The sequence below is a fragment of the Pongo abelii genome, chromosome 13 (genome assembly GCF_028885655.2).
Source record: "Pongo abelii isolate AG06213 chromosome 13, NHGRI_mPonAbe1-v2.0_pri, whole genome shotgun sequence".
NCBI classification, from domain to species: Eukaryota; Metazoa; Chordata; class Mammalia; order Primates; family Hominidae; genus Pongo; species Pongo abelii.
Genome location: NC_071998.2, coordinates 67,739,308 through 67,764,366, shown reverse-complemented (window position 1 = coordinate 67,764,366; position 25,059 = coordinate 67,739,308). Strand labels below are relative to the sequence as shown.

General features: G+C 36.7%; 1 protein-coding gene across 12 annotated transcripts in view; it reads right to left on the bottom strand.

Moving 5' to 3' along the window:
* The window catches only part of VPS13A (vacuolar protein sorting 13 homolog A), a 245,159-nt gene that overhangs the window by 107,342 nt on the left and 112,758 nt on the right, over nt 1–25,059 (bottom strand). For all 12 annotated transcript variants that reach the window (XR_010136525.1, XR_008509734.2, XR_008509735.2 and 9 more), the window contains exons 30-35: nt 24,590–24,706; nt 24,411–24,514; nt 14,531–14,698; nt 12,228–12,532; nt 5,012–5,159; nt 53–206 (exon numbers count right to left, since the gene is read on the bottom strand). Coding sequence is in view for 6 of the 12 variants with exons in the window: in XM_054520069.2 (XP_054376044.2) it covers nt 53–206; nt 5,012–5,159; nt 12,228–12,532; nt 14,531–14,698; nt 24,411–24,514; nt 24,590–24,706 (996 nt within the window). In the remaining 6 variants the exon portion in view is untranslated. The remainder of the gene's footprint in view (nt 1–52; nt 207–5,011; nt 5,160–12,227; nt 12,533–14,530; nt 14,699–24,410; nt 24,515–24,589; nt 24,707–25,059) is intronic.

The window sequence follows — 25,059 nt, the reverse complement described above, 5'->3', positions numbered from 1 at the left end:
AAAAAGAGAGAAAGAGAGGAAAGCAGAAAGAAATTTGAAGTTAAAAACATACCTCCTGAATGGTGTGAAGCATTAGTCGTAACTCCACTAGCGGCACTGTATTGGTCTTTTGTTACAGCAGGTGAGGCACTACTATCTTTTTCATACCATATATTGCCATGCAATGTTTTAAAAATAGTTGTTATATCTTCTTGACTAAGAATGAACTGTTAAAAAAAGAAAAGATTTGCTCTTTTTAGCACTGCTACTTCATTGCAGAATTTAACTGCAGTTAAAATTCTCAGAGGAGAAAAATGAAAGACTGTTTCAATCCTCTACCACACCAATTAAACATTTTTACAAACTGAATATTCAGTTTTCTAAATGACCATGTGCTCTTTAGTAGCTTGTGAAATATAGAACTAAATTAGGTGCTAATACCAATGAAGTTATGAATAAAGAACTATTTGTTATTAATGTACCAAATAATATAGTAATTTTAAACCTTTAAAATGAACTTTAAGTAGTTATCTATCTACTTTGGATTTTTTTGGTTAGTAAGCACCTCATTTTACAAATGTAGAATAACAAAAAATGATACATTTGGTTAATCAAAAATTTTAGAGTTCACAATGTGTTTTACATGAACTATTTTATTTGAACCTCAAAAAAGTCCTAGGTATATGGAATATAATCCTGAAGTGTATTTATTTAGTTAGGTAGTTAGTGAATGGGTCTCATTCTGTCACCCAGGCTGGCATGCAGTGGTGCAATCCTAGCTCACTGCAGCCTCAAACTCCTGGGCTCAACCTCTGACCTCAGCCTCCCAAGAAACTGGGATTACAATCATGCACCAACATGCCCAGCTAATGCAATCCTGATATTTATATTTATAAGACACTGAAGCTAAATGGTTAATATGCTTAGGTCCACACATAAACTAGGAACTAACTCAAAGAGCTAATAATTTCAGGCCAGGTGCGATGGGTCACGCCTGTAAGCCCAGCACTCTGGGAGGCCGAGGCGGGCAGATCACTTGAGGCCAGGAGTTAAGAGAACAGCCCAGCCAACACGGTGAAACCCCGACTCTACAGAAAATACAAAAATTAGCCAGGCATAGTGCACACCTGTAATCCCAGCTACTCAGGTGGCTGAAGCAGGAGAATTGTTTGAACCTGGGAGGCAGAGATTGTAGTGAGCCGAGATCGCACCATTGCGCTCCAGCCTGGGCAACAGAGACTCTGTCTCAAAAAAAAAAAAAAATAAAGAGCCAATTTCAAATCCTAGCTGTTACAAATTTAGTCCCAAATCGACAGCATAAGACCTGCATTAATAGCTGTGATGGTTAATTTTGTATGTCACTGTGGCTCAGTCACAGTACCTAGGTATGTGGTCAAACATTAAATGTTTCTGTGAAAATATTTTTTAGATGAAATTAATATTTAAATCTCTAGACTCTAGGTAAATCAATTACACTCCATAATGTAGGTGGACCTCATCCAATCGCTTTGTATTGAAGTTGGAGGCCTTCAATAAAAAAAAAAGACTGACCTCCTCCAAGCAAGAATTCTGCCAGCAGACTGCCTTCAGACTCGAGCTCCAACACTACCTCTTCCCTGGGTATCCTTCCTGCTGGCCTACCCTATAGATTTTGAACTTGGTGGCATCCGCAATCATGTACACCAATTCCTTAAAATAAGTCTCTCCCTTTTCCCTCTCTTTACACACACACACACATTCTCTCTCTCTCTCTCTGGAGAACCCTAACACAACAGAAATAATGTAAAAAAGATCTTTGAGTTAAGCTCACTTCTAAGTTTGTCAAAACAACAAAAAGGATTTTTAGCTGTTATGACCCCAAGGAGATAATTTGAATCCCACAATATTTAACAAGTTTTACTTGTACCAAGCTTTCTTTGACTGCATTTCAAAGATGATACACTAATTTAGTGTTTTAAAATTAAGTCCACGTGTACCTTATACATACTACTACTGTTTTGGGTTTTTTTAAACCTTTCATTCCTTCATTCTTTTATTCATGACACTTATTTTGTAACTATGTAGCAGACACTGCAAAAAGAGTTCATATAATAAGATGAAATTAAATATTACAACTTCTAAACCATGTCTTCCAGTTAGTATCTATCGCATGCACCTCAGATACTGATTATTAATCGGCACTCTTCCTTCACTTTTGCCAGAAGCTCAGTGGAGGAAGTCCAAAGAACTGTCTAAGGATCCCGGGGCTGCTGATCTGCAGTATCTACATGTCAGGACAGGCTGTGTATGCAACCACTGAAAATCTGACAAGTCAGAAATCACAAGCTGCTCCACTTGGTCTGGATGCATTAGACTAAATGATTTCACAACCAATTCTAGCCTCTCCCTGACACAGAAGATGAGGCCCAGGAGGGAACAAATATCTGGGCTCTGGGGTGAGCTGCAACAGCAGCTAACCAACTACTCAGGTGAATTAGAGTAAGGGAAGCCCCAACTTTATCCTAGAGGGTTGGCCTCAAAAGGCAGCTGGGCACTTGCAGATTGTCGGCAGCATCACCAGGACATTCTGTATGGATTCTATCTGGGAAGAGCACGAGAAAGCAGTGTCTTTGCTGCCCCACACAAATATGCCTAATAACCGGGCCCAGTGGGATGGCAACTGCCCCAGCATGCTGGGTGGAACATACTATTTATGTTTTATAAGTTTCTATATGTTTTATAAGTTTCTGTTATCTTACCAATATAAATAGACTTCAAATATTTATCTTAAGAAGATAACTTCCATTTCCTACCCTATAAGTTAAAGCAGCCATTATTATCTTACACACTAAGATTTTCATAATGCCATCATGTTTTATGCTCTGAATATACGTTTGACTTAAAAGTCTGAAATCTCGGCCAGGCGTGATGGCTCATGCCTGTAATCCCAGCACTTTGGGAGGCCGAGGGGGGCGGATCACGAGGTCAGGAGATCGAGACAATCCTGGCTAACATGGTGAAACCCCGTCTCTACTACAAATACAAAAAATTAGCCGGGCGCGGTGGCGGGTGCCTGTAGTCCCAGCTACTCGGGAGGCTGAGGCAGGAGAATGGCGTGAACCCCAGAGGCGGAGCTTGAAGTGAGCTGAGATTGCACCACTGCACTCCAGCCTGGGCAACACAGCAAGACTCCATCTCAAAAAAAAAAAAAAAGAAAAAAAGTCTGAAATCTCTAAAATCATGGTTTTCTCGTAATAAATAAAATTTTTACAGAAAGAAATAGGAAGGGAAACTGCGAGGTGGGGAGAAGGATTTGTTAAGTAGGTTTCTTAAAGAAACCTCCCAGAGTGTATGTTGCTATCACTTCAGCAAAGCCTATGACACACTATTGACTTTCATCCAGTCAAGGGAAAAAAATATGAACTTGTGGGCAGTTCCATGAGAGATCTTTGAAGCAATGTCAACCAATAAGAAAGTAAAACTAAGGTGGTGACACATTTGCCATTTTCATTTTCAACTTATGAATTCTTCTAATACTTTCTCTTCCTTTGTATAGATTATTTCATATATTTCCATGGCTTTAAATGCCATCTATATGCTGGTGACACCAAAATTAGTATTTCTAACCTAGATCTTTCCAATAAATTCTATATTAATATATCTAATTGACTACAGCACCATGCCTATTATTTGTGTCCTTCATTGTAGGGAAAAGAAAGAGAGATCAGACTGTTACTGTATCTATGTAGAAAGGGAAGACATAAGAGACTCCATTTTGAAAAAGACCTGTCCTTTAAACAATTTGTAGCTTTGCCCCAGCCACTTTGACCCAACCTGGAGCTCACAAAAACATGTGTTGTATGAAATCAAGGTTTAAGGGATCTAGGGCTGTGCAGGACGTGCCTTGTTAACAAAATGTTTACAAGCAGTATACTTGGTAAAAGTCATTGCCATTCTCTAGTCTCAATAAACCAGGGGTACAATGCACTGTGGAAAGCCACAGGGACCTCTGCCCTTGAAAGCAGGGTATTGTCCAAGGTTTCTCCCATGTGATAGTCTGAAATATGGCCTCGTGGGATGAGAAAGACCTGACCGTCCCCCAGCTCGACACTTGTAAAGGGTCTGTGCTGAGGTGGATTAGTAAAAGAGGAAAGCCTGTTGCAGTTGAGATAGAGGAAGGCCACTGTCTCCTGCCTGCCCCTAGGAACCAAATGTGTCAGTATAAAACCCGATTGTACATTTGTTCAATTCTGAGATAGGAGAAAAACCGCCCTATGGTGGGAGGCGAGACATGTTTGCAATAATGCTGCTTTGTTATTCTTTACTCCACTGAGATGTCTGGGTGGAGAGAAACGTAAATCTGGCTTACGTGCACGTCCAGTCATAGTACCTTCCCTTGAACTTAATTATGACATAGATTCTTTTGCTCACATGTTGTTTGCTGACCGTCTCCTTATTATCACCCTGCTTTCCTACTACATTCCTTTTTGCTGAAATAATGAAAATAATAATCAATAAAAACTGAGGGAACTCAGGCCGGTGCCGGTGCAGGTCCTTGGTGTGCTGAGTGCCAGTCCCCTGGGCCCACTATTGTTTCTCTATACTTTGTCTCTGTGTCTTATTTCTTTTCTCAGTCTCTTGTCCCACCCGACTAGAAATACCCACAGGTGTGGAGCAGCAGGCCACCCCTTCACTTCATTAAATTTACCACAATTTACAACTATTTTAATTATGTGTCTGATTACTTTTTTACTATCTAACTACTACTATACCTTCCAGATCACCATCACCACCAACCCCTGCATTAGACTGGCAAGTTCCATGAAGTCAGAGACAATGTCATTGCTTCCTTGCCACTTTATCTCCAGTAATATTTGTTAAAAGAATAAATCGAGACCATTTTTAAATGAATTCTAGTTTAATATAATCACTATTTCAATTCTGACCAAGGTGATTATGTATATACAAATTCCACTCAGATGATGCCTTATGTCCCCAAGCAGTATTTTTCAACAAGCAAAACAAAAATTGATAAGTATCCAAAAAAAGTTACCTCCATTGGTTTCAGCTGAGCATTTACATTAAAACAAGGAACTTCCTGGTACCACTCCCAGCATAAATTTCGTTCAACCACCACCTCAAGATTTAATGGCAGGAGTAGATCCAGTACTTCCTGGTATGCATCATTAATAAATTGAGATCTATAAGTAGAGATAACATTCTTTTAAATTGTTTCATATACATTCAGGTAGTTAAAAAAAGATTAACTTAAATTTATCCTTTTATATGCAAATAGCAAAAATCAATAATTTGTTGGGTATAAAGGGAAAAAAATCTATCAGACTTTTTTTTTAATCTGTCCAAATGAGTTGAGTGATGTTCTATCCCACTAAAAACCTGGGTGACTTACACTGAGCTGAGTGTTCCATATTATACAGAAACAGCTACGCACAGTAGCTTACACCTGTAATCCCAGCACTTTGAGAGGCTGAGGCGGGCAGATCACTTGAGGTCAGGAGTTTGAGACCAGCCTGGCCAACATGGTGAAACCCCATCTCTACTAAAAACACAAAAATTAGCTGGCCGTGGTGGCATGCACCTGTAGTCCCAGCTTCTTAGGAGGCTGAGGTGGGAGAATTGCTTGAACCTGGGAGGTGGAGGTTGCAGTGAGCCGAGATCGCACCACTGCACTCCAGCCTGGTCAACAGAGCGAGACTCTGTCTCCAAAAAAAAAAAAAAAAAAAAAAGGGAGAAATATGTATTTTTAAATACAATTTTGTAATATGGTAAAAAGTGCAAAAGTATATAAGTTGTAAGTTGTATAGTAAACCATTAAAATAAGAATTATCTCTATGTAGGCCAGGAGTGGTGGCTCATGCTTATAATCCCAGCACTTTGGGAGGCCAAAGCAGGTGGATCACCTGAGGTCAGGAGTTCGAGACCAGCCTGGCCAACATGGTGAAATCCCATCTCTACTAAAAATACAAAAAGTAACCAGGCGTGGTGGTGGGCACCTGTAATCCCAGCTACTTGGGAGGCTGAGGCAGGAGAATCACTTGAACCCAGGAGGCGGAGGTTGCACTGAACCGAGATCATGCCATTGCTCTCCAGCCTGGGCAACAAGAGTAAAACTCTGTCTTGGAAAAAAAAATATATATATATCTCTATGTAATTTGTAAACAAACATTATATAAGACATCACTATAAAAACATTTTAACTCACTGATTTAGATAAGTAACAGAATATCACATATTCCCTTACTTTATAAAAACTAAGTAGCACCATATGAAATTTTTATTTCTATGAGTTAAAATAGCTGAATACATACAATTTAAATTGAACTATATTTGCCTTTCCAAGCACTTATAAAGGTAAGACTGATGCTCAGGAACGAAGAAAAATGTAGTAGGTCAATTGAACCCCTTCAAGTAACAATGTGACCATAAAAGCCTCCCATTGTACCTCAAAGTGACAATTTCAAAGTGTTACTCCTCAATAACGTACTTATATTTTAATTAGCAGCAAATCCTTAAACTAAGGTATAACACCATGACTGTAGAATTTTGGCAATCATTTAATCACTAGGAGAGAAATATGAGAGTTCATCAGGGATCTCCCAAAATGCCTGGTACCAAGTCATTTAATGAATGAATGATAGAGTGACACCAAACTTACATATGTCTGCATGCTTGCAGTCTCCGCTTAATGGTAATAGGTTAAGGAATCTAAAAGCCCCATAGGGAATGCTGCACACATAGGTTTTCTTTTCTTTTTTTCAGTTAGGCTAGGATGCATATATAATTTTAATAGCCATATTAGAATAAATGGCTATACTAGTATTTTAATTAACCTTCTATGATTAAAATTTCATATTTTCCAATTCTTCACCATAATAAATACTTGGATTTTATATATCTAGATCTATATCTTCATCTATATATCTTTGAGTAAATTTCTGTCCTTTGGACAAACTACGAGAAAGAAAACTGTTATGTCAAAAGATTACTTTCTCTGGAAAAACTTTTCTTATCAGTACTACCCAATATATGGATTAAACACACCTTTCCTACGTGCTCCCACACGTACCTTATACTTTTTCCATCACTGCATTTAATATATTGCATTTTAATAGTTTATTATGTCCTCTATATTTTTAATTAGAATGAAAGCTTCATGAGGGTAGGAACTATGTTCCTCTTATTCTTTGCTTTTTGTCAGTACTTAGATGATTGGCATGTGCCATATAATGAATAAATATTTGCTAAATTGCAGTCAAGTTGAATTAATGTATAAAGAACCTAGTCACAAACATGAATTCCTATTTTTCTTTATGCGCTTTCTAAGAAGTTGTAACTAAACTGCATTTTCTGGGGTTTGGTTTGTTTTTTTGAGACAGTCTCATTTTGTCATCCAGGCTGGAATGCAGTGGCATTAACACAGGTCACTGCAGTCTCAATCTTCCAGGCTCAAGTGATTCTCCTGCCTCAGTCCCATAAGTATCTGGGATGACAGGCATATGCCACCACACCCAGCTAATTTTTGTATTTTTTGTGGAGATGGGGTTTCACCGTGTTGCCCAGGCTGGTCTCAAACTCCTGAGCTCAAGCAATCTGCCATCCTCAACCTCCCAAAGTGCTGGGTTTACAGGCGTGAGCCAACATGCCCAGCAACTGCATTTTCAATTATCAATTATTTTAAAATTATTTCAGGAAAAACTGGCTACACTCTATAACTGAGTAATTCTATTTCTAGGAACTCATCCTCAGGAAATGAATTATCCCAAAGAAATGAGTAGACAATTACATAAGTACTGATGTAATAAAGATATCAATCATCAATATAGTGTTATTTATAACAGCAAAAATGTATACATATTAGAATCAAATTTCTAACAAAAGGCAGATTTAGATTTTCTAAAAACAGGAATATCTGGAAAAATATATGCACTCAAAATAATGACATGGAAAATTTACAGCATATTTTTAAGAAAAAAGCTATTTACAACACAAAACACAATATAACTCTAATTTTTTTTATACTAGTTCTGGGACACATGTGCAGAATGTGCAGGTTTGTTACACTGGTATACATGTGCCATGGTGGTTTGCTGCACCCATCAACCCGTCATCTAGATTTTAAGCTCCACATACATTAATTATTTGTCCTAATGCTATCCTTCCCCTTGCCTCCCACCCCAACAGGCCCTGGTGTGTGATGTTCCCCCTCCTGTGTCCATATGTTCTCACTGTTCAACTCCCACTTATGAGTGAGAACATGTGGTGGTATTTGGTTTTCTGCTCCCGTGTTAGTTTGCTGAGAATGATGGTTTCCAGCTTCATCCATGTCTCAACAAAGGACATGAACTCATTCTTTTTCATGGCTGCATAGCATTCCATGGTGTATATGTGCCATATTTTCCTTATCCAGTCTGTCATTGATGAGCGTTTGGGTTGGTTCCAAGCATTTGCTATTGTGAATAGTGTTGCGATAAACACACATGTGCATGTGTCTTTACAGTAGAATGATTCATAACCCATTGGGTATATACCCAATAATGGGATGCCTGGGTCAAATGGTATTTCTGGTTCTAGATCCTTGAGGAATTGCCACACTGTTTTCCACAATGGTTGCACTAATTTACACTCACACCAACAGTGTAAAAGAGTTCCTATTTCTCCACATCCTCTCCAGCATCTGTTGTTTCCTGACTTTTTAATGATTGCCATTCTAACTGGTGTGAGATGGTATCTCACTGTGGTAAATGGTCATACTGCCCAAAGTAATTTATAGATTCAATGCTATTCACATCAAGCTACCACTGACTTTCTTCACAGAATTAGAAAAAACTACTTCAAATTTCATATGGAACCAAAAAAGAGCCCATATAGCCAAGACAATCCTAAGCAAAAAGAACAAAGCTGGAGGCATCACACTACCTGACTTCAAACTATACTACAAGGCTACAGTAACCAAAACAGCATGGTACTGTTACCAAAACAGATATATAGACCAATGGAAAAGAACAGAGGCCTCAGAAATAACACCACACATCTACAACCATCTGATCTTTGACAAACCTGAAAAAACAAGCAATGGGGAAAGGATTCCCTATTTAATAAATAGTGTTGGGAAAACTGGCTAGCCATTTGCAGAAAACTGAAACTGGACCCCTTCCTCACAAGCATGGCAGAAAGTAAAGGAGACACAGGGGCATGTCTTACACAGCAGCAGGCAAAAAGAGGATGAGAGCCAAGCGAAAGGGGTTTCCATTTTTAAAACCATCAGATCTCGTGAGACTTATTAACTATCACGAGAACAGTATGGGGGAACCACCCTCATGATTCAATTATCTCCCACCAGGTCCCTCCCCACAACATGTGGGAATTATGGGAGCTGCAATTCAAGATGAGATTTGGGTGGGGACATGGCCAAACCATATCACCTCTCTATTATCCATCAACATGATTCTCAATCATTAAAATCCTGTTCCACTACCTTCAGTCACACTTGCTTGGCAAAAAATTCAGTTTTGTCTCAATCCAACTGACTGTTGGATTCCAAATACAAAATACCAAGTACTGCATGAAAAAAAAATGATATACTATTAATTCATGGTTGACAATATCAGCAGGACCCTCACTGCTGCCTCAAATACATTTTCCTGGTTTCTCATCTCTCTGTCTGCTCCTACTTAGTCTCTTTTGAGGGTTCCTCTTTCTGTCAATTATTTAAATACTGGTATTCCTCAGCATTCTTCCTCATATGTCCCACTCTACAAGCTTTCTTTGTGACTGTGCTCATTCCAAAGGCTTCAGTGACTAGCACAAACTATTACTAAGAACTCCTAAACCTAGATGTCTAAACAACATCACCTATGTGCATCACCTAGGCACATATATTCCACTGCCTTCTGGATTTCTTTCAAGATCTCTCCATGTAGAAGTCATGCAACCACTTTCAGGCTACTTTGCCCATTAGAGAAATAATTACTATCTCTATTCTACTGGGTTTTTCTGCATTGTTTTTATTTCAGTGAAGTGCATCATCATCAAACGCTGATTTCCAAGCCTGTAACCTAAAGTGAATTTTAATTTCTCTTCTCCTTTAACTCCCACACCCATTCAACCATCAGTTACTATAAATTCTGGTTAGCTCTCCACGACTTCACTCCCCTGCCTTAGACTAAGTCACCTATAATTCTTATGTGAATTATTGCAATAGTTACCAAACTATCCTTCCAACCTCTAGTTTTGTCTCCTTTTGACCTAATTTCTAGAACTTTTTCAAAACGTGATCCCATTTTATGCACCAGCCCACTATATTTATTAAACAGTACCTACCACAACAACCCAATGAGGTAGGGATTATTTATTAATAATCCCTTATAAAGATTGCTCACTAATATATTTCTTATTCTTAGCACACTGCCTGGGATAGATTTGGTGCTTAATAAATGTTCAAGTGACAGAAATTTCTCCTTCCACCTAGGATGGAGTAACATGAATGGGTTAACACTCCTTCTTGAAACAACCCTGCCCTCCAAAAAAAAAGAGACAGACAAAATTTACTTAAAAATAGTTTTCAAGACACAAGACATCAAAAATGAATAGTGATTCCAAAGAGTTGGAAAAAAATGAGATGAGCCCTACGATTGTCCCAGTTTACTATTGTTTTACCATAATTAACAGGCCATGGTACAGGGAGGGGGGACCCAGGGGAAGGCCAGGAAAGCCCCAGAGTAGAGAAGATAAGAGCTGAGAGTCCAAGAGAAACCAAGGTAGCTAGTTTATATGACAAAATACCAGAGAGAAGAGAGCTACACAGACTTATAGAGTAACTTAAAATTTATAGCACAATATTATAAAGTACTCCAATTTATAGCACATCATATATTAGAAAAGAAGAAATGTTTCAAATCAATAATCTTAGCTATCACCTAAAAAAACTTATAAAAAGAGCAAAATTAAACCTAAAGTAAGCAGAAAGAAATAATAAATATTGAATCATAAATCAATGATTGAGAAAACAAAAAAAAGAAAAAACAATAAAACCAAAAACTGCTTCTTAAGATCAATAAAACGGATAAATCTCTAATCAGATTGATCAGTACAAAGGCAGAAATTATAAATATCAGGAATGAGGGAGGACACATCATTAGAGATATTAATAAATAAGGAGCATTATGAAAATCTTTATGCCATTAAATTTTACAACTTAGATGAAATGGATAAATTCTTTTAAAAAATTAGGGAGGATCGCTCAAGAAAAAATAACTTGAATAGCCCCAAATTTATTAAAGAAATGAAAACTGTGATTTAAAAATCTCCACAAGCAAACTCTAAGACGAGATGGCTTCGCTGGTAAATTCTACCTAATACTTAAGGAAGAAGTAATACAACTGTACATAAACTGTCAGAAACGTATGCATATCAAAACTTATAAAATGGTATAACATTAAAGATATGCAACTTATTCTGTGTCAATTATGTCTCAGTAAAGCTGCTTTAAAAATATTCAATTGATCGAAGAAAGCACAGGAGAGAAAGACAGACTCATAGGAAGCTAAAGAGAAGTAGAAATGGGAGTTAGTTAAGTAAAAAATGAGACAAAAATAAGGTGAAGAGACAAGCAAGAGAATTATATCAAAGAAAAATGACAGAAAGAAGGAAGAGGGCAGTTGAGAAGTATAAATAGAGAAGGATCCAAGTTGGAAAATAGGGCATAAATTCAGAATGGGCAATTAGAAACAGCACAGAAACACAGAGGACACAGTATAAAAGCTCTCGAACTATTTGAACATTTGGTTATCCCCCTACTTCCTAACCCTATGCTTAACAAATAAGGTTGTATGCTACTGCATGTTTGTTTAAATTACAGCATCAGAGCCACAGCAACAACTGACAGAGAAGGTGATAATGTATTTGTAAAGTGAATAAACATATTACATTAGAAATTCCTCATTTTTTCCATAGCCATGTAATTTATAATGAACCACAAAAAAGCACAAATATACTTCCTCAGATAATAAATTTTATAGTTTTCCTAATTACCTAAGGAGAAATTTTCAAACACTTTCTAGGTTTTTTAAAATGCGAAGACTATAATTGATTTTGCCAAAATATACTTAAGGAAGAGAGAATCACTAAGTTATGTATAATTAATAAAATAAAATCTCACTGTAAACAGACTACTCAAGACATCAAAGTCTTTAATGTAAAAAGTTAGAAAAATATTGCATTCCACACAAATATACTTGTGAAAAGCTTACCTGTATAGTCGCATTTCACTCAGCTTTATTGTTATCAAATCAATAACAGGTGGGGGAGAGCTCTGGCTCTCTGTTATCATATGAAAGGTATTTGTCATTGTAATTAGTCCAAAATCAGCAACAAAAACATTTTCAGAAACTGGAGACTGCGGGATGACCACAACTGGGGCTTTGATGTTAATATCCAGTGCCATTCTGGAACTCCTTTGTGCAAGTTCTTTTACACCAGTAGCAGCCATTCCAGCTGCCTGAACAGTTGCCTCAGCCAAGGCTTGTTTAGCTGCCTGAAAATTATCTATAAAAGCCTGTAAGATAACAGAATTATATTCTTAAGGTTATTAATAAATAAGACTTATTAAATATATATTGATATTTATGGTTTTACCTCCATTTAAAAAAAAAACTTTAACTTGATACAACCAAGCATTATTTATTCAAAGTCTTATTGTCTATATTAAATCTTAATTTTCTGCCACAAAAACTGAGAAACACAAAGACACAGATAAAATAAAAATCTAGTCCTCAGAACAAAGCTAAATGGGATCGCTGGAATGTCTTACAGATATCTACTTCCCTTATCTCACTTTCCCTAACGGAAACAATCCTATTTCTCTATACAACCTCAGTGGACAGAGAGCTTATTTATATTTGTAAGGTAAATAAATAAAATACGTTTAAGAAGTTTCAAAATAATTTTCCAATTTCTAAATTCCAAAAAAAACTTCAATGATATAAAATATAGTTACCTAGATTTATACTCTTATACCTAATTTTCATGTTCAAAGAAAAAATTAACATTTTAGTAATTTCTAAGTATAAGTACAAGAGGGCTCAAGTGACATTATTCTTTCGGTTATAAAAATAAATTAGCTACTTAAGAGGCTGAGGTAGTAGGATAACATGGGGCCAGTAGTTCTAGACCAGTTTGGGCAATATAGCGAGATCGTGTCTTTAAAAAAAAATTAAAAATAAAAAATTAGCAGGGCCTGTTGTCCCTGCTAATTTAATCTACTTGGGAGGCTGAGGTGGGATTTGCTTGTGCCCATGAGTTTGAGGCTGCAGTGAGCTAGGAGCACTCCACTGCACTCCAGCCTGGGCTGCAGAGCAAGACCCTAACTCTAATTTTTCTTAAAAGAGAAGAAATTCAACAAGGAATACTTGTTTATCTTTACATTTTTGTGTACAAAATGATTTTATGGCTTAAAAGATCACAAAACAGCAACATTATATGGAATTAACCTAGAATTCTGAAATAACGAAAGAGGGCTCCACATTCCCAAATACATTCAAATGAACATGCAAATACTCTTCTTGCTTATAAGAATTGCCACACTTGGCCTATTTATTCCACTACAGCCTTAGATTTGATTACCTAGTTCATACACTAAAACACAGAGACAGCACTTTAAAAGAATGAATAGTGATGTTACGGAGATAGGTATGACACCCACAGGAAAAAATACCAGCTGACAGCAAGGGAAAAACAAAAAACGAAACAAGAAAAGCAGAAATAAGAACCAAAATGCCTTAGGGTGGAGTCATATAGGGGTTATATCTAACCCCTTAAAGTCCCTGATATTCACAGAATGACAACACAATCGAAAATATGATTTTCTTGGGCCGGACATAATGCCTGTAATCTCAGCGCTTTGGGAGGCCAAAGCAGGAGGATCACTTGAGGCCAGGAGTTCAAGACCAGCCTGGGCAACAGAGCGAGACTCCATCTCTATAAAAACTTGAAGAAAAAAAAAAATTAGCTTGATGGTATGTGCATGGTGATATGTGCCTGTAGTCTCAGCTACTCAGGAGGCTGGGGCAGGAGGATCACTTGAATCCAGGAGTTCAAGGTTACAATGAACCAGCCTGGGTGACAGAGCAAGACCTTGTCTCTAGAAAATTAAAATAACCTTTTCTTAATGATGACTTGAGACCAAAACAAACTTCAATTATGTATTCAGTATTTTTAAATTATAGTTGCAAGTCAGGTAAAATGAAAACTTAAGCCAATGACATATAAAACGAAGGTTCTAATTAATATATAACATATTTATGATATATAATGCACATATACTTAATGTTAATATATGAAATATATATTTCAATTAATTGGAATATTCGCATGTCAAAACGATGTTATATAAATAAGGAACTACACATTTATTATGTATAATAAATGATACCCAGAAGATTTAAAAAATCAGAAAAAATTTCAAGCAAGGAATTCTTACTAGTCTTCATCCATATTTGACATATAGCAATTTCCAACTAGTATAAAATAAATAATAATTTAATAAAACACTTACCAATATAGAATATAGAAATTTTGTGACAAAAACTACTTCAATGCAACCAACTATTAAATTAACCTGAATGTCAACCACATTTATATCTGTGTATGCAGAACCAGCAGTTGCATCCATGTAAGAAACCATTTTGAAGCTGAAAACTTCTTTTCCAGTGATATAAACAGCCTTAATAAGAGAAAATTTAATTATCACAATCCATTTTTGAAATGATGTATTTTCAGTACAAAAATAAAACAGTAAAAAATAACAAAACATAGTTAGAAAATCTCCCAAGTATTCACAAGCCAAGTACAAATGAGGCAACAATTCTACCATAACTGGTGTATTGGAACCTACACTACAAACTTTTACAAATTGGTGGTGGCAATTCCCTTTGTGGGTCATAAAATCAAGGTAGTAGGTCTGGCTCCAGCTTTTTTTCTTTTCTTTTTTTTTTTAAATGGAGAAGAGGAAATATCTGAATATGCATTTTCATTTTGCAAGTATACTTTTGTAATGACAGTAACCATGTATTTCTTGATTCACTGATAAAAATTTGAAAAACACTGTACATCTACACCTTACTGAAATCTATTCTTGATTTGAGGTATGTGAATAGATTTTTCTGGATTCTTCAAAGGAGTCTCCTCCTATTGCTATACTTCTGTTCCTTATCAGGTTGTAAAGGGCCATCTTAATTGCCAACCAGAAATTACCTACAGTGGTTAAAAATCTCAAGCTCTGCAATAACAGTTAAAAATGGTGGAGACAACAGGAGATGTAAAATGTTAAAAATTTTGGAAGAGGGACAGAGCACTAAGCTCATAACTTTCTCAATTCTCCTAAATGCTAGAAGCAAGCAAAAACAGGGAGCTGAAGAGCCATCAACAAGCAAATCAGTTACAACTACAGAACAAAGAATCCTCCAGAACCAGAGGTATAAGTGACCTCTGAAGGCTGAGGTACAAGATGGGGCTGAAAAGAAGTCTACAGTCCTGCTTCTGCCTAGGGTGCACAAAGCTGGAGTGAGGGCCCCTCCAAACCTTAAAAAAAGGAGAAAAAAACAATAAACTATGATATCACAACTTTCTTAAAACCATTAGCAATCTGAGGTCACAGGACAACAAAGATCCCTAAAAATCTAAGGACAAACAGGTACCTTCGGGGAGAGAGAGAAAATAAGCACCAGCTCACTTGTGGCAGAGAGGAGAAAGAGATGTCAGATACTATACAATATAGGTAAGAATAATTCAGCTAAAATGATAAAGGGTAAGTGTGGACTAATGTGAGATGCAGAATCCCTGGAAGCCACACACGTGAGGAGCTCTTGAGAGACAGGAGCGGGGTGCAAGTGGGAAATAAGAGAAAGCTTTCTTTGGTACAACCCTGGAAAAGGTGAGGAGCCTCCACTGCAGAAAAGGCCCAAAGCACCACCAAGATTATCATCTACTCAAAACAATAGCCATAAGAAACTAGGGGAAGGGCAGTAACCCTTGTTTCCCTCAGGGCACAGGTGAAGAAGCTACAGTATCCTAGGGACAAGAATAAAATAAAACTCTAGGGGAAGAACAAGAACTCTCCCGGGGCCAGATGATTAGAGGTCTCCCTCTGCTGGGGAAGGGAAGGATAGTCAATCCCACATAGGAAATAAGAGAGACATCAATCAGATGCCATGAGGAGGAGGGGCAGGATGGCCAAGAACACTCCATTTCTGAGACTCACAGAAACAGCCCTGGCTAGGACTGAAAATGGACAAGGACACTAACAAGCCTATCCAGACCATCTTGCCTTCTCCCCAAATACATACCATCAAGCTCACAAGCACTAAGAAATAAGCAGCAGGAGCCTCTAACATCTAGGAAAGAGCTAAGAATGTGGAAAGATAATTTTCTGAGGTACAAGAGTAGAAGAAAGGTCAAAGGCTCAGCATGGAGCAAAATCTGAGCAACACAGCCTCCACCCACCCTAAGCACAAGGTACAACTGAAGGGAACTGAAGCAGTAATGTGGTGAAGGAAATCGTATTAATCTAAAATTCAAACCAAGCTAAGCTCAACCCCTCACCCCAAGCTAATAGCTTAGCAGAAAAGAGGCATCCCCATTTCCAGACATAAATACTATGATATTTACCTCAGTCTCTATTATGCTATGCATCTGTGGTCCCCAGCCTTTTTGTAACAGGGAGCTGTTTTGTGGAAGACAATTTTTCCACAAAAGTGGGGCTGGGGGGTTGGAGGGTGGGGAGATGGCTTGGGGATGAAATTGTTCCACTTCAGAGCATCAGGTGTTAGATTCTCACAAGGAGCATGCAACCTAGATCCTGCGTATGCACAGTTCACAATAGGGCTCACCCTCCTATGAGAATCTAATGCCCCCACTGATCTGACAGGAGGCGGAGCTCAGGCAATAATGCTCCCTCGCCCACCACTCAACTCCCGCTGTCCGGCCCAGTCCCTAACAGGCCACAGACCGGCACCGTCCTACAGCCCGGGGCCTGGGGACTCCTGCTATGCATGATATGATGTCTGACATTCAATCAATAATTACGAGATGCCCAATAAAAGCAAGGGAAAAAATTCAAGCAAATAATAAACGAATCAACAGAATCAGACTCATCTATAACATCAATGTTGAAACTAAAATTTTTAATTTTAATTACTATGATTAATATGGTAAAGGCTTCTAGTGGAACATATGCATGAATAGATGGTGAATATTACTATAGCAGAGAAAATGGAAAAAAGAAGAGTCAAAGGGATATATTAAAGATTAAAAAACATGGTAACATAAATGAAAATACCTTCAGTGGGTTTGTCAGTACACTCATCAGAGCCAAGGACAAAATCAGTAGATTTGAAAATAGGTCAAGATAAATTATTTGAATTAAAATGCACTAAGAAAACAATGCGGAAAAAACTTGAACAGAACATCCAAAGGCTGTGGGACTATAAACAGAAATCTAGTAAGAATTTTAGGAATTCAAGAAGAGGAACAGGGAAAAAGTAGAGGAGGAGAAAACAGGGGAGCCGGGGGTTGGGGGAGAGAAAGGGAGACAGAGGCAAAGAAACTATTTGAAGAAAAAAATGAAAAATAATGAAAGACAGATCCATCCAAGTAGCTCAGAAAAGCCCAAACAGGACAAATATCAAAACACAATTAAACTCATCTAGTCACACCATATATAAATCCTGAAAGCAGTCAAAAAAGACGACAAATTATGTACAGAGGAACAAAAATACGAAATGTCATAATTTCTCATCAAAAGTATGTGTAACAAAGAACAATGAAATCACATCTTTTAACAGTTGGAAAGGGGGAAAACACAATCAACCCAGCAAAAATGTCACTCAGAAAAATTAGGGTAAAATAAAGGTTTTTCCCAGCTCCCTTCTCATCTATACCCAAAAAACTGAGAGAAGTCATTACTGGCAGACCTGCATTATAAAAAATGAGAAAGTGCCAGATGCGGTGGCTCATGCCTGTAATCCCAGCACTCTGGGGGGCCTAGGTGGGTGAATCACCTGAGGTCAAAGAGTTCAAGACCAGCCTGGCCAACATGGTGAAACCACATCTCTACTAAAAATATAAAAATTAGCCAGGTGTGGTGGTACGCATCTGTAATCCCAGCTATTTGGGAGGTTGAGGCAGAAGAATCACTTGAACCCCGGAGGCAGAGGTTGCAGTGAGCTGAGATTGTATCACTGCACTCCAGCCTGGGCGACAGAGCAAGACTCTGTCTCAAAAAAAAAAAAAATGAGAAAGTATTTCAGAGAGAAATACAAACAATAGACAGAAACTACATGAAGTAGTTACAGAAAGAGTTACAATGAAGAAAAATATAAAATATCTTTAGAAAACTAATTACTCCAAAGAAAACTGGCTAAACCAAATTCAGTAGGTACACATTGTGAGTTTTCAACATGCACCAAAGTAAAGCAAATTATGATGATACCAACAAAGACAGGAAATGGGAATTGGAAGCATGTTATTGTAAGATTCTTACACTATATGTACAACAATAAAATATTATTGGAAGATAGACTATGATTAAAGATATATACATTGTAAACCCTAGAGAAACCATAAAATAAATGATAATTAATCAAAAATCAGGCCAAAAGGAGGAATACAATAGGTTAAACAAAATTAGAGAACAGAAAACAATTAGAGATATCAGATTACAATCCAATCATATCAATAATTAGTTTTATAAAATAGTCTAAACACAAATTAAAAGCCAAGAGATTGTCAGATTAGATAAAAAAGAAAGATCTAAATATACACTGACTGTAAGAAACCCATTTTAAGCCAGATGTGGTGGCATGCACATATAATCCCAGCTACTTACTTACAAGGCTGAGGCGAGCTTAAACACAGGAGTTCAAGACCACCCTGGGCAACACAGTGAGACTTTGCCTCAAAAAACGGAAACCCACTTTAAACAAGAAAACATCCATTAAAAGCTAAAGGACAGAAAAAGATAGACCATGCAAACCTAACCGAAGAAAACTGGAATGGCTATATTACTACCAAAGTAGACTTCAGAACAAGCACAGTTACCACAGATAAAGAGACACATTACATAATCACAAAAGGGGTATAAAATTCATATACATTTATATGTACCTAACAAGAGATCTCCAAAACATATAAAGCAAAAAACTTAAAGAACTGAAAGGAGAAACAGGCAAATCAATGGTTATAATCAGAGGCTTCAACACAACCAGTAAACAGAAAATCAGTGGCCTGAATAATTCTATCCACCAACCTACTTGCCCAAATGGAACATTCAACCCAGCAAAACACATATTAATTTCAAGTACACTTGAAACATTCACCAAGATTAATCATATATGTTCTGGGCCATAAAACAAACAACAACAAATTTAAAGGAACTGAAACGGTTTCTCCCCTGACCATAATGAATTTAAACTACAAATCAGTAACAGAAAGGGATCTGAAAATCTCAAAATATTTAGAAGTTAAATAACATATTTCTAAATAAACAATGGGTAAAAGAAAGTCAGAAGAGAAATTAGAAAATACTTTGAATTGAATGAAAATAAAAATATGACATATCAAAACTTACAGGAAGCAGCTAAAGCAGTGCTTAAAGGAAAATTTATAGCAGCAAATGCTTATAACAGAAAATAAAGACATTCTCAAATCAATAATTTAAACTTTCACCTTAAGAAGAGCATATTAAATCCAAAGCAGGCAGAAGGAAGGAATCTTAAAAGAGCATAAATAAATAAAATTAAAAACAGAGAACATTCAATTGAAACAAATGCCAGTTCTTTCAAAGTATCAACAAAATCGATATATCTCTAACCAGGCTGATCAAGACATAAAGAGAAAAGACAAAAATTATAATCTCACATGCTAAGAAAAAAAAAATGTGAAAGACTACATAACTGCATGATTCCATTTATTTGATACTTTGGAAACTGCAAAACTACAGGAACGAAAAACAGTGCAGTGATTCCAAGGTGCTGGGATGGGAAGAAGGGCTAACCTCAAAGGGCAGTAGTGAATATTTAGGGGTGACAGAACTATTGTATATGCTGAAGGTAAGTTACACAACAGTATATGTTCGTCAAAACTCACAGAATTATAACTAAAAGAGGTAAGTTTTACTATAGGTAAATTGTCTCAATAAATCTGACTTTAAAAAGTAAAAACTAAACCAAAACAGAAACTAATAAATAATTCTACCCAAAGGTTACTGAGGCCCCTAAAACCTCCCAAAATATAGCAAGCACCTTCCTGCTATAAGGCTTTTATAGTTGCTCTTTCCTCCACCTGGAACGCTCTTTCAACAGGGCTCAAATCCACAGCTCAGACTTCTGTCAAATGTTTCTACTGTAAAAAAGCATTTCTTGATAATCCTAATACACCACGTGAATTATTACCTGTCACATTACCCTGCTTTCTTGGTTTTCAAAGCACATATCACTCTCTAATATTGTTTTATATTACTGATTAACTACTATTTATTCCACGTGGAGAAGGGCTTTTTATCTTTTGCTGACTATAATATCTCAAATAGGCCAGGCGCTGTGGCTCATGTCTGTAATCACAGCACTTTGGAAGACCGAGGCAGGTGGATTGCCTGAGCTCAGGAGTTTGAGGGCAGCCTGAGCAAAATGATGAAACCCCATCTCTACAAAAATCAGCTGGGCCTGGTGGCGCACACCTGCAGTCCTAGCTACTCAGGAGGCTGAGGTGGGAGGATCACCTGGGCCAGGGAAGGTCGAGGCTGCAGTGAGCTGTGATTGTGTGATTGGAGACAGAGAGAGAGAGAGAGAGAGAAAATTTTATATATATAAAATATATTATGATTATATAATACATATAATTAGTTTTTTCTTAATTTATTTACCAGTATTTATACATATATAATTTACATATATATTAATGTATAAATTGTATCTATATAATTATATAAATACTGGTAAATTAGTTTAAAATAAACCGAATATCCTCTGCATGTCACATGAGTAGGGCTATATGACTGTTCCTCTCTGAGTTCAACAGAACAGATCTGTTCAACAGAGTTTAGAGTAGAAAGGCTGTGGTCTAGGAGACTTCAGGTACAGAAAGACGGTTAATAAAACACCATATTAAAAAATGGTTATTTTAAGCAAAAATCTATAAACTAAATGATGAGGCCTCCACTTCTTTCAACCAATTGGCTCCTGGAATGTAGGCTGCCAGGCTTATACTTAATAGTATTTTTCTCAAAGGAAACTGACTAGCCTAAGAACAAGAGATACTCTCAATTTGAGAAGCCATAAAATTGCTAGACCAGTTCCTGACCATCAACTGTGATGTCTACCTGTCCAAAGTCCCTACATAAAGCTTCAAATTAGCTCTGAATGTCTGGGAAAAATGGCAAAGTTCTTAGAAGCGAAAGAAAGTCAAACTGTCATCAGAACTGTCAACACCAATACTAGGCCATAAGACATGAGGTAATATGTTTTAAGATCATGAAGAAAAGAAAATTCAAGGCAAGAATTTAAAATCCAGTCAAACTACCCTGCAAATATAAATAAGGATTATTGTTCCTATGAGCCCTGCCTAAGAAATCTACTGGAGAATAAACTTTTGAAAAGCCAAAATGATTGGTGATACCAGCATAAAGACTGGTGAACTCTCCCATTTAATAAATGAAGAAACGTCCCTACTGCCTCCAGACTTCCTGTCAGCCTCCCTGGTGGGCACCCCTCGAGGGTGTTTTGTTGTGTTGCCTCCCCGATGTCCCATCTGACCAACATGGCTGCAAGCTAGAAAGTGGCTATTTTGGCTTATGGCCACTCTCCAGACACAGACCTCAAGACCAAATTACAGGAAATAACAACAAATAGCTTCTAACATCAAAAAAAGAGAATATCCCAAGACAGTGCAAAACAGAAAAGAAAAAAAGGACAGCTACACACTATGTGCCTCCTTTGAAAACACACACCACCAACTATGAAGTATCTTGCCAACCCCTACTCCCAAACCCTGAATCTCACTGTGCCCTGAGATTTAAATATCGATTTAAGGAAACACAGGATACAGTAACATGTTAAATAGCATGAAAACATAATCAGCAAGATACAGGCTATGGAAAATTGTACAGAATAAATAAGATAGCAACAAATGGCTAACACAAGGGCAGAGAAGAAACTAAAGGAAATTCATAACCTATAACAGACTTAAGTGGTATATCAATCAAACGTAGTGTGTGGCTCTCCTTTGGATACTGAATGCCATATGGAAAATAAAATAAAGTGAATCCCAGCCTCAACTATACACAAAAAATATTTGCACTGATAATTCCATCAAACATTTAAGGAATAATGCAAATTCTATACAAATTTTTCAGAAAACAGGAAGAAAATATTTCCCAACTCATTTTATGAAGCAAGTACTGGCCTAATAACAAGGCCAGAAAAGTTGAGAATAATTAGAAAGATCTGTGTACCCATCACCAAGAATTAAGCATTAAAAACTGGATTTTTTTTTAAGCCTTTACTTTCAAAATATTTTTTTATGAAGAAGATATCAGAAACTAATTTACTATGATATGTTTTTCATGAGACTATCAGGTCAGCTAGAATCCTTTTTATCTTATGGCATATATAAATAAAAACAGTATTTGTCCAATGGTGCTACAGTAAATGAAGGATGCTGCTCCAAGACAGAGTCAAACAAATGGTCTGGGGGCTCCAACCTTTAAAGTTGAGGGCCTCAATGTCTCAGTACACTTAAAACTGGCACAATAGTAGATATCACTGTACACGGCTTATGAAACTGATTCATAATCAGGTCTGATTTCATAAGGGCAAAAACCTTATGCCTCTCTGGTTCTTTGACACGTGGAAAGTTACTAAACAAGGCAGTTTGTTTAAAAACCATGTACGATGGAATCAAAGTCAAGAAATAGGGAAAGGGAAACGAAAATCGGGCAAGAAGACAAGAGAGAAAGATTTTTTTTATTTTGTAACTGTCTGTAAACTGAATTTTTAACCTTGTAGATACATTAAAAATAAAATTACAGGCCGGGCACAGTGGCTCACGCCTGTAATACCAGCATTTTGGAAGGCCAGGACAGGCAGATCACTTGAGGCCAGGAGTTTGAGATGAGCCTGGCCAAACACAGTGAAACCCTGTCTCTACTAAAAATATAAAAATTAGTTGGGTGTGGTTGTACGCACCTGTAATCCCAACTACTCAGGAGGCTGAGGCACGAGAATCACTGGAACCTGGGAGGTGGAGGTTTCAGTGAGCCAAGACTGCGCCACTGCACTCCAGCCTGGGTGATAGAGCAAGACTGTCTCAAAAAAAATAATAAAATAAAAAATAATAATAAAATTACAGACAAAAAAATCAATGGGTTGGCTCATGCTCTCAGTTCTATATAACTTTTCGCAGATACTTTATTTCTGTGAGCTTTACTTTCTAGATAGGGAAAATAAAATGGATAATCTATTTCTTAAATACTCTTGATACTATGATTTTTAAAATAAAAGCAATAGAAGCAAATAAAACCATGGCTTCTGGAAAATTTCTTGTTCCTTACTGCTATGAGTCATTTCTTTTTGATGTTGGAACTGTTTTTCTATCCCACTAAATAAGCCATAACAAGAAGATATTAGAAATAAGAATTTTTTCAACATAAAAAATCAGTTCATCACTATAGTATTACTGGCAAAATCTATTTATCTATTTCCTTTCTTCTTAACATATTCCAAATGCTGACTTCCTGACTCAACAAGTACTTCAGCTTTTCCTGATCCTACTATCTGATATTCCTTTAACTCCTTAAATACATAATCCTGCCTGCTTCAGGTAGGATGTTGCCTGTTCAACTCTGCAACAGGAACCTCACTGTTTTATAACCAGTAACAAATTACCTAACCTTCAACAACTAATCATCCAGTTCAAAGGACTCTCTTATCATTATTACAACTATACTAGTGATCGTTGATGACAATAAGCTTTATAAAAAATCTCACTTCTTCAGACTTCAGACCCTCAAATGTATCTAAAATGCATTAAGAGATTCAGAGTACATGAACCAAAAAAAAAAAAAAAAAAGTGAAAAAGGTATTTACTAGGTTCTCTCCCAAAACTTTGTTCCTGGAGCATTATTCATACTTATTTCATTTATGAGCTACTGTAATCCTCATTTTACAAATAAAGAAACAGAGTCCAAGATTAGGTAACCTGCTAATGGTCACACAGCTACTAAAGAGTAGAGCTAAGAACCCAATTATGCCTGACTCCAAATCCATGCACATAATAAGCCACATTACTAAATTCTGACAAATGTCCAAATGATACCTATGACCACTCTTAAAGGACAATCCTATTTAATGATGTACTATTATTTAATTTAAAAAAATTCTTACCTTTTTGTATATAGCTGTTATATCAGAATCTAAAACAATTATATTCCTTAGCTTTGCGTTTATTTCAGTTTCTGAAGGCCTCATAATCATCTCAGAATCAAGCCCTAAGGGAACAAAAGAATGACTGCCTTTTCTTTCATTTAACGTCTTTTAATTTGCTTTTTGTGAAATTTTATTACCTTCAATCTTAATTTCAGAAATGTTACGTTTCTGATCTTGAATAAAGATCTGTAAACACGATAATTCTGCTAAAATCTGCAAAGTAATGATATCTTCATTCGTGGATCGTTTTAAAGCTGCAAAAAAAAATTCATATTGTAAAACATGAGGAAAAACATTTAGTAGTTACCTCACTATACTTATAAACTAACTGAAATATCACCACAAATAGTGATATCAGAGAAAACCTGATCTACAATTCAGTTGAAAGCAAGGTATAATATTCCCTACTGAATTGAAAATTCTAAAAAACAATAAAATCTAACGAAAACAAAAGCAAATAGACAACACTGTTTCAAGAAGAAACTAAGCATTTGAAACTAAAACACTGTAGCTACAAATTTCAAAATTTTTTGAGAACCAATAATTACTAGGTGATACTTGTCATTATCAAAATTGCAACTTTTCACTGCTTCGAAAGTACTATACT